Source organism: Rattus norvegicus, chromosome 5 (assembly GCF_036323735.1).
Source record: "Rattus norvegicus strain BN/NHsdMcwi chromosome 5, GRCr8, whole genome shotgun sequence".
Lineage (NCBI taxonomy): Eukaryota > Metazoa > Chordata > Mammalia > Rodentia > Muridae > Rattus > Rattus norvegicus.
The window spans coordinates 71,626,062-71,639,040 of NC_086023.1; the positions used below are offsets into that span (position 1 = coordinate 71,626,062).

General features: G+C 38.0%; 2 protein-coding genes across 4 annotated transcripts in view; one reads left to right on the forward strand and one right to left on the reverse strand.

Moving 5' to 3' along the window:
• The window catches only part of LOC134478972 (large ribosomal subunit protein eL29-like), a 520,011-nt gene that overhangs the window by 149,796 nt on the left and 357,236 nt on the right, over positions 1-12,979 (reverse strand). The gene's annotated exons all lie outside the window — the stretch shown is intronic.
• Smc2 (structural maintenance of chromosomes 2) overlaps positions 1-12,979 on the forward strand; it is a 56,209-nt gene that overhangs the window by 33,634 nt on the left and 9,596 nt on the right. For all 3 annotated transcript variants that reach the window (XM_006238165.5, XM_063287920.1, NM_001108666.3), the window contains exons 16-22: positions 693-828; positions 1,987-2,111; positions 3,797-3,990; positions 4,793-4,936; positions 9,105-9,299; positions 10,976-11,176; positions 12,488-12,604. In XM_006238165.5, the coding sequence (XP_006238227.1) occupies positions 693-828; positions 1,987-2,111; positions 3,797-3,990; positions 4,793-4,936; positions 9,105-9,299; positions 10,976-11,176; positions 12,488-12,604 (1,112 nt within the window). The remainder of the gene's footprint in view (positions 1-692; positions 829-1,986; positions 2,112-3,796; positions 3,991-4,792; positions 4,937-9,104; positions 9,300-10,975; positions 11,177-12,487; positions 12,605-12,979) is intronic.

A 12,979-nucleotide genomic window follows, 5' to 3' on the forward strand; every position in this document is an offset into this window, starting at 1 on the left:
GAGTTTCTGTTTAAGCAGTGCCATGTGTATGATACTGTATTTATTAGCTCTAATGGCATCCTTCCATCCAACTACAGAGCTTCCTTGTTAGCATAGTATTTCAAACTGTCACTGCTAGATGGGTATCTTTGCCTGTACAGTATGTAAAGGCAGTTTATTCTGATGATTTTCCTGCATCTCGAGAGTCTCAGGCCAAGTTATAAGGTGGTAACATAATAGCTCTGTTGGCTTGAGCTCGTTTATCTCATACATATTACATTTACACAGGTCATTTGACTCTGCTGCCTGGTCTCGTACCGTAACTCCTTCTGAAGAATTCCTCTGCTCAGCATGTTTTCCTTAGGGCAAATGGTAAATTATATACTAACGCTCAAGGGTTAGGTTTTATTTTCATTGGACAGAACAAATCACATGGCCAAGTTCAGTGTCTGGAGTGAAAACTTTGCCTTAGCAAGATAGATCCCATAGACAGAACAGTTATTTTGATCAGTAAACTACCACCATGTCTACCAAGGATTGCTTTTTATCAGTTACGTGTTTATTAAGACTTGGGTATTGGAGTAGACTCCTTCTCATCATAAGTTCACTGCAGGGTTTGCTGTTTCATCATTTCTAGTATAATTCTTTGAGAAAAGAATGTTTACTAAGGATATGGTAACTTCGTATCCAAATCCTCTGTTAACTCAATCCAGGTGCTAGGTCCCAGGCGGCTTCTATTTTAACCAAGTTTCAAGAACTCAAAGATGTTCAAGCTGAGCTGAGGACAAAGGAGAAAGAACTGCAGGCTCTGGAAGAGGAATTGGCTGGTCTTAAAAATGTCGCTGAAAAGTAAGTCTGTATTGGATTAAGCTATACATGTTCTGCATGATGGAAATTTATTGGAATTTGACTATCTGATTATTTTTAATGTTAGAATATATTTTGAGTTTAATTTTTTTACCTACTTTTTTTTTCTGATTTAAAAGGCTATCTTTGTTAAAGAAATTACCAGAGTCTAATTAAATACAAAAGAAATCCTCTTCTTGAGGAAATGTGTGGTGATGTTGACCAGCTGGGCGTGGCAGGGCGTGCACTGATATACGGGCACGCTCCATCCTGAGATCTTAGAGTTTGTTTGCTCAGTGTGGTGTAGCCTTCGGTGGTTGTCAGCCTGAATGAGCGGTACTTGGCTCCCCTTCAGATACTCAGGTCACTGTGTTGCCAGAGGCACAGGCAGATCAGTTCATGTCGGAAAGTAAGCAGAAAGGCATTTTATTCTTTTATTTAACACACCGTGTAGCAGGTTTTGGTGGTTCTGCCCACCCCTCCTACCCACAAAGTCCTCATCTCCATCTCCCTCATCAATTTGATTGTAATTTCCGTAATTTCATTTTTAATGACTGAATACAATCCTACTGTGAATATGAATTGCACAGGTGAACATGTAAGTGGTTTTATTGTTCAATACTTTGCAACCAGGTGATGAGCCAGGACATGAGTAGAAGTATAGCATTGACAAAAAGGCTTACTACGCGTGCTTAAGGTGAATCCCGTGACTTCTTAGACTATCTGTTTCACCATAAAAAGTGGGTAACATTATTATTACTGACTTTTGAAAATGGGAAGTAATTAGTAGGTAACCAGATTTAGGCAATTTTTTTTTTTATTTAGGCAGTATTTATGTATTGTTTATATATTATGAATTGACATTAACTTTATTTTTCTAGTAGTGATTGTATAGATACAGGTATATTAAAATATTTACATAAACTTAATTTATTCAAAGATCACTTCTAGTGCTTTGTACAATTCAGGCTTGTTTAGAAACAGTTGTTTGGTGTCGTGATCATTTACAGTTTACCCTGAGTGATAGCTTTCCATGGTCACCATTGTCATCACATTCTGTTTGATTCACATGAGGTTACTTTAGCGTATTGCGTCCAGTAAGACCTTCACGCGAGTGCATGTCTCAGACACCAAGGGCACTTATACACTTGTCTTCTCAAGGTATCGCCAACTGAAACAGCAGTGGGAGATGAAGACAGAGGAGGGAGATTTGTTGCAAACCAAACTTCAGCAAAGCTCTTACCATAAGCAGCAAGAAGAATTAGATGCCCTTAAAAAAACCATTGGTAAGATGAAACGCACTGTGCCTGATCTCTTTGTGCTGCTTACATTTGTTTTAATTCAGAAGACTGATTCTCTAGCGCATGGGTGTTTTTCTGTACGACAATTCAAGCATGGGACTTCTGAGTCTTGGGTCGTGATCATCCTCATTTTTATTATGCATCGCCAAAACTGTCCCCTACTTTTTTTTTTTTTAAAGAATATTCACCAACATCAGTATGGAAAAGATCTCATTTCTTTAAATCTTTTTCTAGACACTTTAGGATTTTCCAATCTTACAGTTGTGAGAAGGTGACATGAATATTTACACTACTATTTAATTTGAACTTTGTTCATCATTAAAGTTTAGGATCTTTTTGTATGTTTATCGGATCTTTGGGTTTCTATTCTTGTAAGCTTCCTATTTGGTCATTTTTTCCTATAACTTGTTTTCTCCCGTTGTTGACATCCAGAATGTTCAATACAGTTCATTTTATAGCTACGTTTGCGTTGCTACCTTACTTGGCAACATGAACCTGGAAGAGTAGGTCCTAAAATTGAGATGAACTAAAATCTCATGCAATAACCACCTTTATTCAGAGCATCAGACAACTTATACTCTGAGGATATTCTTGAAGGTTTAGTAAGGTCATGTGAACAAAAGTCACTTGAGTTTGGACTGTATATAGTTAAGAGGACGAGGTCACATTAGTTTAAGCTGTATACTGTCGTGAGGACAAATTCTTACTTGGCAACATTGTTCTGACTAATAATGATAAGATGATGGGTAATCTAAAGTAAACCCCTTTCCTATTGCTACACCTAGGAGATTCATGAAAGCACATTCCAATGATAGCCAGTGTCATGGAGAACAAGGATTACAAGAATTGTTTACTTGGAGGTTTCTCACAAGGTCTTAGAAATCTCACACACAACATCATTTATGGACTGTGTTCACACATTTTTCTATGCAAATTCCTGGGGCTCCATATTTTTTAAGAAGCTTTTTTTTTCCTCCTTTCATTATAATTTAATTATATATAGCTGCTTGTTTTATTTTTGTCATTGATTATGACAAAAGTCTACATGTGCATTTCTCTGGTAATGTGTCTCTTCTGCACTGAAAAGCAGTAGAAAACTGTCCAGTGCTAGCTTCTGGAATTATATTTGTACCATGATCCTAGCTCTGACAGATGTCACACATGACAGGAGTATGTCCATTCTTCCTGTTTACTTTAATTTAAACATGTTGTCCTGGTTCTTCTCTATTGTCATGGAAGGCTACATGATTGGGCATAGGTAGGCAGAATCAGTGTAAGCTAGGAATAGCTAAGTCATGGAAATAGTGTTAACATAGTGTTGATTTGAACTGTAAGGTAGGAAGTGTAATTCAGTTCAGTAGTCTAGCATAGGCTTTGTTAATGCAAGGTTGAGTTTTATCCGTATCATTTTAAAAACAAAACCATGCCTCTGCCTCCCCACATACAAACTAATCTTTCAGAAGAAATAACTTCAGAGATTGTTAGATAACTCAAATACTGCTTTTAATAGGATTTATGTTTTATTATGCCAGTTCCAAAACATCACTAAAATGATTTAAAATATTCAAACTCTAACTTTTAATTTTTCAAAACATTTCCTAAATTGATTTGATTTATAAGCTTTTGTCTGTGTTATTAAGTTAGCCATGTTTAACTACCTTGTGATTCAGAGGAAAGTGAGGAGACATTAAAAAACACAAAAGAAATCCAAAAGAAAGCTGAAGAAAAATATGAGGCATTGGAGAATAAAATGAAAAATGCAGAAGCTGAAAGAGAGAAAGAACTGAAGGATGCTCAGAAAAAACTGGATTGTGCCAAAACAAAGGCTGATGCATCTAGCAAGAAAATGAAAGAAAAGCAACAGGTAAGGCCTTACTTAGCAAGCTTTTAAAATCGGTATATATATACATATATATGTATGTATGTATGTATGTATGTATGTATGTATGTATGTATGTCATGGGCTGGCCACTCATCAGTGTTGATTCTAAAATTAAAACAATTTATATAAATTGTAAATTATGCATCTTACAAGCCACTGTTCTGTAAATTCTGCAATTGAGTCAAGCAAATCTTGATGTTGTGTGTGTCTTTGATCAGAGGATTAACAGATTGATGTTCCTGTTTATCATTACCTTGTGGATATGCAATGTTAGATATTAAAGTATGCTATATTAACAAGGTGTCATAAGGTTGTAGACTGATCTCTAATATTTTTTGCATGGTGACAGAACTGGGATTTGGATGTGTTTATGTCTCCAAAGACTATATTCTAAATTTTACAAACTTTCAACCCAGCTTAAAATTCTTTCATTAAATATCTTCACAATAATTCGCCAGTGAACTAAAAATCTATATTAGAAAACAAAATCAAGATACAAAGGCTTTTGCACACTGAAAAATGTTGTCACCAAAGCTCACTACTTCATGTTATAAAATTTTATAACTTCTATAGTATAATTACAGGTAAATGAAATAAACTATGCAATATTCTAAGGTCAAAATTTTAAAAGGGATTATTAGCTTTTGTTTTCTTTTTCTGAGATAACAGCTTGGCCTGTTTATAGTTTAATACTAAACAGTCATACTTAAATATAAGTGCTGTTAATCTCTGTGTGGAACTAAATTACTCGTCAGCAGTTAACCTTCAATGTGTGTTTCTGTAGGAGGTTGAAGCTATCACTCTGGAGCTAGAGGAGCTCAAAAGAGAGCATGCATCTAACGAACAGCAGCTTGATGCTGTGAATGAAGCCATCAAAGCCTATGAAGGGCAGATTGAAATAATGGCAGCTGAGGTGGCCAAAAACAAGGTAAGAAGAAATTTTACTGCATTCATAGAAGTTTGGGTTTAAGAAGCACACAGAAGATAGCCTGGTGTGTGTGTGGGGGGGTGGGGGGGGAGTGGGGACCTGAGAGGCCAACCCCCAGGGCTGTAGCTCCTGGGAGAGTGTAGGTCCCTTTGATTTCAGAGAAAGAGGGAGGTCCCTTGTCAAGTGGTTGCTGAGTATTCCACAGAAATGCCTTTTAGGTGAGCTGTGGGTCTCAGGCTGGCCAGAATTGAAGACTAGGGGTAGGGAGGGAGCTGGTAGTGTGAGGAAGAAAGGCAGGCATCTGGTTATTGACGTAGCGGATTGGGGGAAGTGGAGAGGAGTTAAGATGTACCCATTATCAGAGTGAGGGATGTGTCAGGGTCGCACTCTTTCTCTTACAATCTCATAACCTAAGCCTGGAAGTCTCTTAAGAGAATTAGTGAGAATTAGGTCCCTGTTGTTTTCCTGGAATTGGTCACATGGGAGTCTGTTACAGTTTCAGATTCAGAAGCTCTTGGTGTGAGGTTTCCATATTCTGCACGGCAGCTTTGATGCTATGGGTGGGCCTGGCTCCTAACCCAAAATTTAATGCTCATCTACTTATGAAATGTTGAATTAACATGATTGATTTAGTGCTCTATGTCTTCATTTATAATCAGAGCATGAAGTGAAATGGGAATTCCAGAAAGTTATAAAATCACAGCAGATTTTCATTCTGAATTGACTCAAATCCATGAGGGAAAAGGAACAGAGTTTTAAAAAAAAATTGTTAGGGTGAAAGGATTGATCACTAGAGGTAAAGAGAATTCTAAGGTGCATAAGAACAATAGGAAGAAGCAGGTGTTACCCCAGGACTGAGGTGATTGATCCACAGATACAGCCTTGGAGCCCCTCTTTACTCCCCAGGCTGAGGACCCGAGCTCTGACTGCAGAGCTGTGACTCATTTGGTTTGCCAGACAAAGCTATCTGCAGAGAGGCTGTGTATGTGGCTCCTGAGAAACAGATTTCTGTGAGGACTTCCTTTGGGTGATATCCAGCCTGGAGCCATGTAACGTCCCATGGTAGGACATATGTGGTACTGTCCCCTGGACTTGGTAAGCTACCTTTGAGACAAGCACACTGAAACCAGCAGGCACAGCTCTGCCCTCCTACAGTGTCTCTATAGTGGTGTACACTGTAAAGCAGCAATCGTGTTGCAGTTGATAAGGAGAAAAGGACAGTCCTCAGAAGCGGGACTGTGAAGGCTGAGTCATACACGCTTGTTCTTAACCTGTTGTAATCATTTTAAATAGTCTTTTGTAGTACTTCTACACCTGCATCTCTAGTATGACCTCCATTTTTCAAGTGCTTGTGTGTTTAGCTGAGATGCTGTTGTTATAAGAGGCATGAGTTTTGTGTTAACTAAATATGCATATTTACAGAGGTCTTCCATCCACATAGGAACTTCATAGTAAAGAGCATTTTACCTTTGCCATGTACTTGTGTCCTGTTGCTTTTCCCTTAAGAGTGGTTGCTTTTTTAAATTATTATTTTATTTTTCATTTTACACCCCAATTACAGCCCCCTTCCTCCTCTCTTCCCACTCCCACTCTTACAAATCACTTCCCCCATTGTTCCCTCCCCTTCTCTTTTATACCACCCAACCCTGAAACAACTAGTTCCAGCAGGTTTAGACACATTCTCTCACACTGAGGCCCAGCCAGGCAGTACAGGTAGGTAATCCAATAGCAGGAAACAGACTAAGACAGCCCCGGTTCCCACATGAAGACCAAGTAGCACATTTGCCACAAATGTGTAAGGAGTCTAGGTCTAGTTCCTACACGCTCCCTGATTGGTGGCCCAGGCCCTGTGACCCCCATGATCCTAGTTTAGTTGACTCTGTATGTCTTCTCGCTCACTTATATCCCTGATTTTTCCACAAGACTCACCGAGCTCCTCCTGATGTCTGGCTGCGGGTCTCTGCTTGTGCCTCCATCTGCTGCTGGGTGAAGCCTCTCAGGAGACAGTTGTGCCAGATTCCTGACTGCAAACATAGCAGAGCATCATTCACCATGTTGGTTGGCTCTCACATGGGATGGGTCTTGAGTTGAGGCAGTCAGTGGTTGGCTGTTCCTTCAGTCTCTTTGTCCCTGCACATCTTGTAGGTTGAAGGTTTTGTGGATGGATTCATGTCACCCTCCTTCCTCCTACCTCCCTATAAGAGGTGGCCACTTCTATCTCCTTCTGGTTGGAATCTCAGCTTGAGTCACCCCATATGCTCCCTGTATCCTCCTCCATCCCAGGAGAGCTAGTCACTGGACATGCCCATCAGTGGTTTCTGTGAGAATGATTGCTTCTTCATGTAGCCTGTGGTATTTTCGAAAGTGTGTGCTTCGCTCTTGACATTATTTCTGATTACATTCCATTTTGCTAACACATTATTACATACTACATTAGTAGCAGAATAACAATTTTTAACGATTCATTTTCTGACTAAGAATTTATAATTTGTCTCAACTTTATAGTTCATGTTGATTGGATGTTTTACACAGTGTATGTTCAATTTTCCTTTCTTGCCTCCAAGGAAATTTTAATTTTTGTTGTTCTGGTTTCCTTTATTTTGCTTTTCTTAATCTTAATTTCTTCCTTTGTCTTATACTATGTACTATCAACATCATGTTATTCTTCTTTTAATAGGAAACTGTAAGATAGATGAGTTAGTTTTTAAAGGTTGTTCAGTCAAGCTTTACCTTAAAAATTATTTCCTTTTGCTGATAGAGCAGATAAGCACACTCCCTGGGAGCTAAGGAGAGAAATTAACTTCCTACTAACTAACTGGCTTGAGACAAACAAGATTAAAACTCCATTTCTGCTCAGTCTGAAGTGATAGGGCTCATGTGTATTTTCTCCCAGTGCAGAAAACACTGGCAGCTGCATCTGCAGTAGTGCTCCTTTTCAATCAGCCTGGGTCTTCATATGCCTACCTCTGTCACAGATACTTAGAGTTGATAAGACTGGGTATTAGTTCCCCTTTAATGTATCAGAATTTCACTCATTTTTTCTTCAAAAGGTTTTAAGAGCTAAAATATCTTTAGATTTTAAGATAAGCCTTGATTTTTTTCACTCGTGTAAAAGACCATTAATGAACATGTCTAGGGATTATAAAGAAATTAAATCAATCTGAGCACATGTAACAATCCGAGGTGTAGAAGAACATTGTTGCTCTGTTATATTCTGTTATTTCTCTAATGTGCCCCTCCCCAATCTAAATTATTATTGATGTTTCCTTAGGAAATCATTTCTTAGAGTCTTTTGGCAGATTATTGTACTTAACTTGACTTTGTCTTAGTTTTCTTCCCCCTAATGTAAGTATACGAAGAGCTATGGGTTCTCTCCTTTTGTCTCATGGAAAGACTGTCCTGTGAGTTTGGGATCTTATCTTTACTACAAGGACCTTCCAAATCCAGGATAAAGAAAAGGGGCTTGAGGGAGTTGGTAGGAGATGAAACCACCCTGTAATTAGTCTTTTGAAAGTTAGGTAGCCTCCTCTTAGGTAGCCTCCACTTAGGTAGCCTCCTCTTAGATCTAGCAGATGGCCCTGAGAGTCAGGATAAGAAATTTTTCTTTGCACCAAGTCTGTTGGTTTCAACAAAATGGGTTCCCCGTGTTTCTTTTGACCCCTGTGTTCACATCAAATGCTATGACATTCTGTTACAGGTCAAACTCCTATCACCTTATATTTGCAGAAGGGAAACTTCCTAGGTCAGGTTATCTTACCTTGAGCCCTTATCTTTGCCCTTCCTCTTGTTCTTTAGGGATCTCTCAGTTTATCTTCTTGTTAGGTAACTGCTCAGAACTATACTTTTTAAACCGAGAGACATAGTAGGTCAGAGTTTGTAGTCACTCCTCCCAGACTTTCATTCCCCTACACTACATGTAGTAAATGTCTTGTTTATAACATGGATTGAATATCAGCCCAATTCTTTTGGTGGTAATCTGAAGTTTACCTCATGCTTGGATTCACGACTCATTTTACTCTGGGTTTAAAATGTCAAGAGTTATATAACCATTAAATGGAGTCATATTGACATGCTTTCCAAGTCTGTCAGACACACTTGAAGCAGAATTAAAATTCTTACTCATTACCTTAATTATATTCATTATTTTTTCTTTCTGTTGTTAATTTAGGAATCAGTTAATAAAGCTCAAAATGAGCTGATGAAGCAAAAAGAAATAATAAGTGCCCAGGACAACATAATTAAAGATAAATGTGCGGAAGTGGCAAAACACAATTTGCAAAACAATGATTCTCAGCTTAAAATTAAGGAGTTAGACCACAGCATAAGCAAACACAAGCGGGAAGCTGACGACGCTGCTGCGAAGGTACGGTTATGTTTAGTTTTACAACCTGGATAATCAGGCTTTTGTTTCTGAGCTGCTGAACAATTCTAGGAACTAGGAAACAAATGGCTACAAATAGGCTACCAATGACAGAAGTATAGCCTAAGGTATGTTTGAGTTTACAGCAGTGATCACTGCTGTCACTACCAGTCGTTTTCAATAATAGCCCAAATGATTTGTTTTTAAATTTAATTGACACATTTATTCCTCTCTATAAGATGTATTTCTGTAATATTTAATGGTATCCAATGTGATTGGTAATCTTATTCATACTTACTGATAAAATGTATTATTAGTAATAATAATATACACTATCTTATTACAAGTTGAATTTGAAGAACTCACAAATGTGTGTGTGTGTGTGTGTGTGTGTGTGTGTGTGTGTGTGTGTGTGTCTCATTGTAAAGACATTGGTTTTTCAGAGATCCAAATGATTTTGTACAGTGCAAAGCTATCCTCAGTTTTTAGTTGCACTTGAGATGTCTTCCTTTGCTAGACATTTTAAAGACTGTGGTTGCCTTTGTAATAAATTATTCCATCAGACACTGTACTGAAGCTACAGGGATAGGTAACACATCCATCCAGCACCTTCAGAGACCTTAGAGTCATCAGTAGCCAGACTGTAGTTGAAAGTTTACTTTGTGTTTTAGATCTACCACACAGTTGAAGTAAATAGATTTGACAAGGACTGCACTCTACTGGTAAGAAGGAAACTCAGGCAGTGTAGAGGAAAGCCACTAAGGATTATAATTCCAAATTTGAAGTACTTGTACTATATGAAACATTACAGTTTATCTTGCCAGAAGAGGTGAAAGTAGGGATAGTCAGCATTCAGGGCTTTGTTTTTCCTTAGGTTATAATTCTGAGAAATGATTATGTAGTCACAGTTAGGTTTTCATGACTTCATCAAATATTGTGGCTATTTCTAAGGAACTTAAGCTACACACAAATTACTTTTTGAAGCAATAGGTTGGATTAGGTAAAATCTGAATGACCCTCATCTGATTTAATTTTAATAGGGATGTTTTGAATATACAAATGAAGCATCTTCAATCTGGGAATCTTAAGTGCTTCAAAATTTAAACCATTTTGTGTGCCAACATGCCATGTGGAGAAAATCAACACCCGGTCTACTGGACCCGGTCAGAACCAAAGTCAAGACGCAGTAAAGATGTCATGGGAAATCATCTTCAGATTTCCTGTGAATGTTCTGTTTTGACTTAGATCCTATATCTGAGATATCTCACCATATATATATGTGTGTGTGTGTGTGTGTGTGTGTGTGTGTGTGTGTGTGTGTGTGTGTGTAAATTCCAAAATTGGAATAACAAAACCAAACCAAAACATTTCTGGACCAGAGTATCTTGGAACAAAAGACATTCAATTTGACTTTGTAATGATACTCATTTTTTCATTTATCCTGGCTAATGCTTGGTGGGAAGATGATTCTGTGCATTGTACTTCATAAGTCTGCAATCCCCAGAAAGGAATTCATCCTTACTGCTATTGAGAAGCCATCCACCCTTCCTTTTTCTGTGTCATTGTGATTTTTTTTCTTCCAAAATACTTGTTTTAAAACTAGTAAGCATTTAGGAAACTGGCTTGAAAATGTTTGTTTTGAATATAATTTTATTTCTTTCTTTTGCATGCGTGGCCAGGTATCCAAAATGTTGAATGATTATGACTGGATTAATGCTGAGAAACACCTCTTTGGCCAACCTAATAGTGCCTATGATTTCAAAACAAACAACCCCAAAGAAGCTGGCCAGAGACTTCAGAAGTTGCAAGAAGTAAAAGAGAAACTAGGGAGAAATGTCAACATGAGAGCTATGAATGTGCTGACAGAAGCGGAAGAGCGGGTGAGTGTCCTCCCGAGCAGCGTTGTCCATAGTGGAACAGCATAGCATCTGTGATGGTTTATGGCCTCTCTGCCTAATGTAGTAGGATCTTTCTAGTTTTGTTTACCTGTTCCTCCGTTTTCTTTATTTCTTCTTTGTTTTTTGCTGTAGATTAGTTCACTTTCTGTTGTCTTGTATTGGCAGCTTTTGCTGTCTGCTATAAACATGTTTGCCTTACTTTGATGAGACATGACCAAGGAAGCTTTTATAAAAAGAAGCATTTAATTGGAGTTGCTTACAATTTCAGAGGTTCATTGTCATCATGATGGCAGCATGGCAATATGCAGACAGGGGCTGAAGCAGTAGCTGAGAGTTATACCGTGCTCTGTGTAGGAGGCAAGAAATTTCAAAGCCCATCCCCAGTGATCCACTTTCATCAACAAGGTCACACCTAATCCTTTTAGTACTTTACAATAGTTCCATCCCATGGTGACTAATGTTCAAATATATGGCCATTTTTATGTAAACCACTTACTCTTAGACTTGCCTTGTGAATATGGTTTGCTGCTGGTCTGTACCCTCACTCCTTATACCCTGAGGTCTGAGTTCTTCCTCTAGTGTTTATTAAAACCATTGTATAAGTAATGACTAAAACTGCTAAGTGGGTATTACCCACCATTTTACTATAATTCCAGCAGCATTTTCTTGCTTTTAACACTCTCAGTTCCTTGATAGTGTATCCATCTCCTCTTTCGTGACAAAAGGTTTACAGTCTAGGATGAGAATTTAGTATCACTTATTAATGAACCTGAGATGAAGTACTGTGAGGAAGTCGCCCTACTGAGAATCTCACAGGGAAAGAGCATTCTCAGGAACTGTATGCTTTATGTTTTTCTTTTAATTCAGCAAAATTCATTTTGTACTTTGTATTAGAGAATAAGATATGTATGGAATTGATACTAATTCAAAACATGGGACATATACATCATGGTCAAGAATTAAAAGTTTATTCCTGGCACTGATAAAACTGACAGATTTGTACTTAAGTTTTCATGTGACATTTTCCAGCTTGACTCAAATGCTACGAAGAAAAAGGACTATTACTGTAACCTAACTATTTTTAGGACTTAACAAATTCTTGGTTTTGGTAGTTGAATTTTTCTGTATGTGGTTACAGGAGAAGGGTTTACTTTTCTCATAGCTTTGTTTGTATTATAGTTCTGGTACATTGTATCTTTCTAGTAAATAGGATGAGACTTATTTGACTGACTAAACTCATGAATGAGAAAGAAATTTTGTATTTTACAAATAAATTGTCTATTTTCCTTTCAGTATAATGATTTGATGAAGAAGAAAAGAATTGTAGAAAATGACAAATCCAAAATCCTTGCAACTATAGAAGATCTTGACCAGAAGAAAAATCAGGCCCTAAATATTGCTTGGCAAAAGGTACTTGAATCCCAAAATGTAATCCCAAGGCGAGGATGAAGGATCACCTCAGCAGGTTACACTATGAAAGCGGCTAGCTCAGTGTGGCGTGAATGAGTCGAGTGTTCGCAACCTGACTCATGCCTTGTAGACGAGTGTTCGCAACCTGACTCATGCCTTGTAGACATTTTCAAATGTGCGTTGTCTTTTTGACTTTACTACAAGACCTAGATAAGTCTATGTCACATCGGCGTCTGCCATGACTGTTACTTTCAAAGGGAATACCGCTTACTCTGTCTGCTCTTTGAGACTACACCCTTTACAACACTAAAAGCAGCACGTCACACTTTGACAGGAGACTTAGAAATGAGAACCTTCTAAGGACTGTTTTACCAT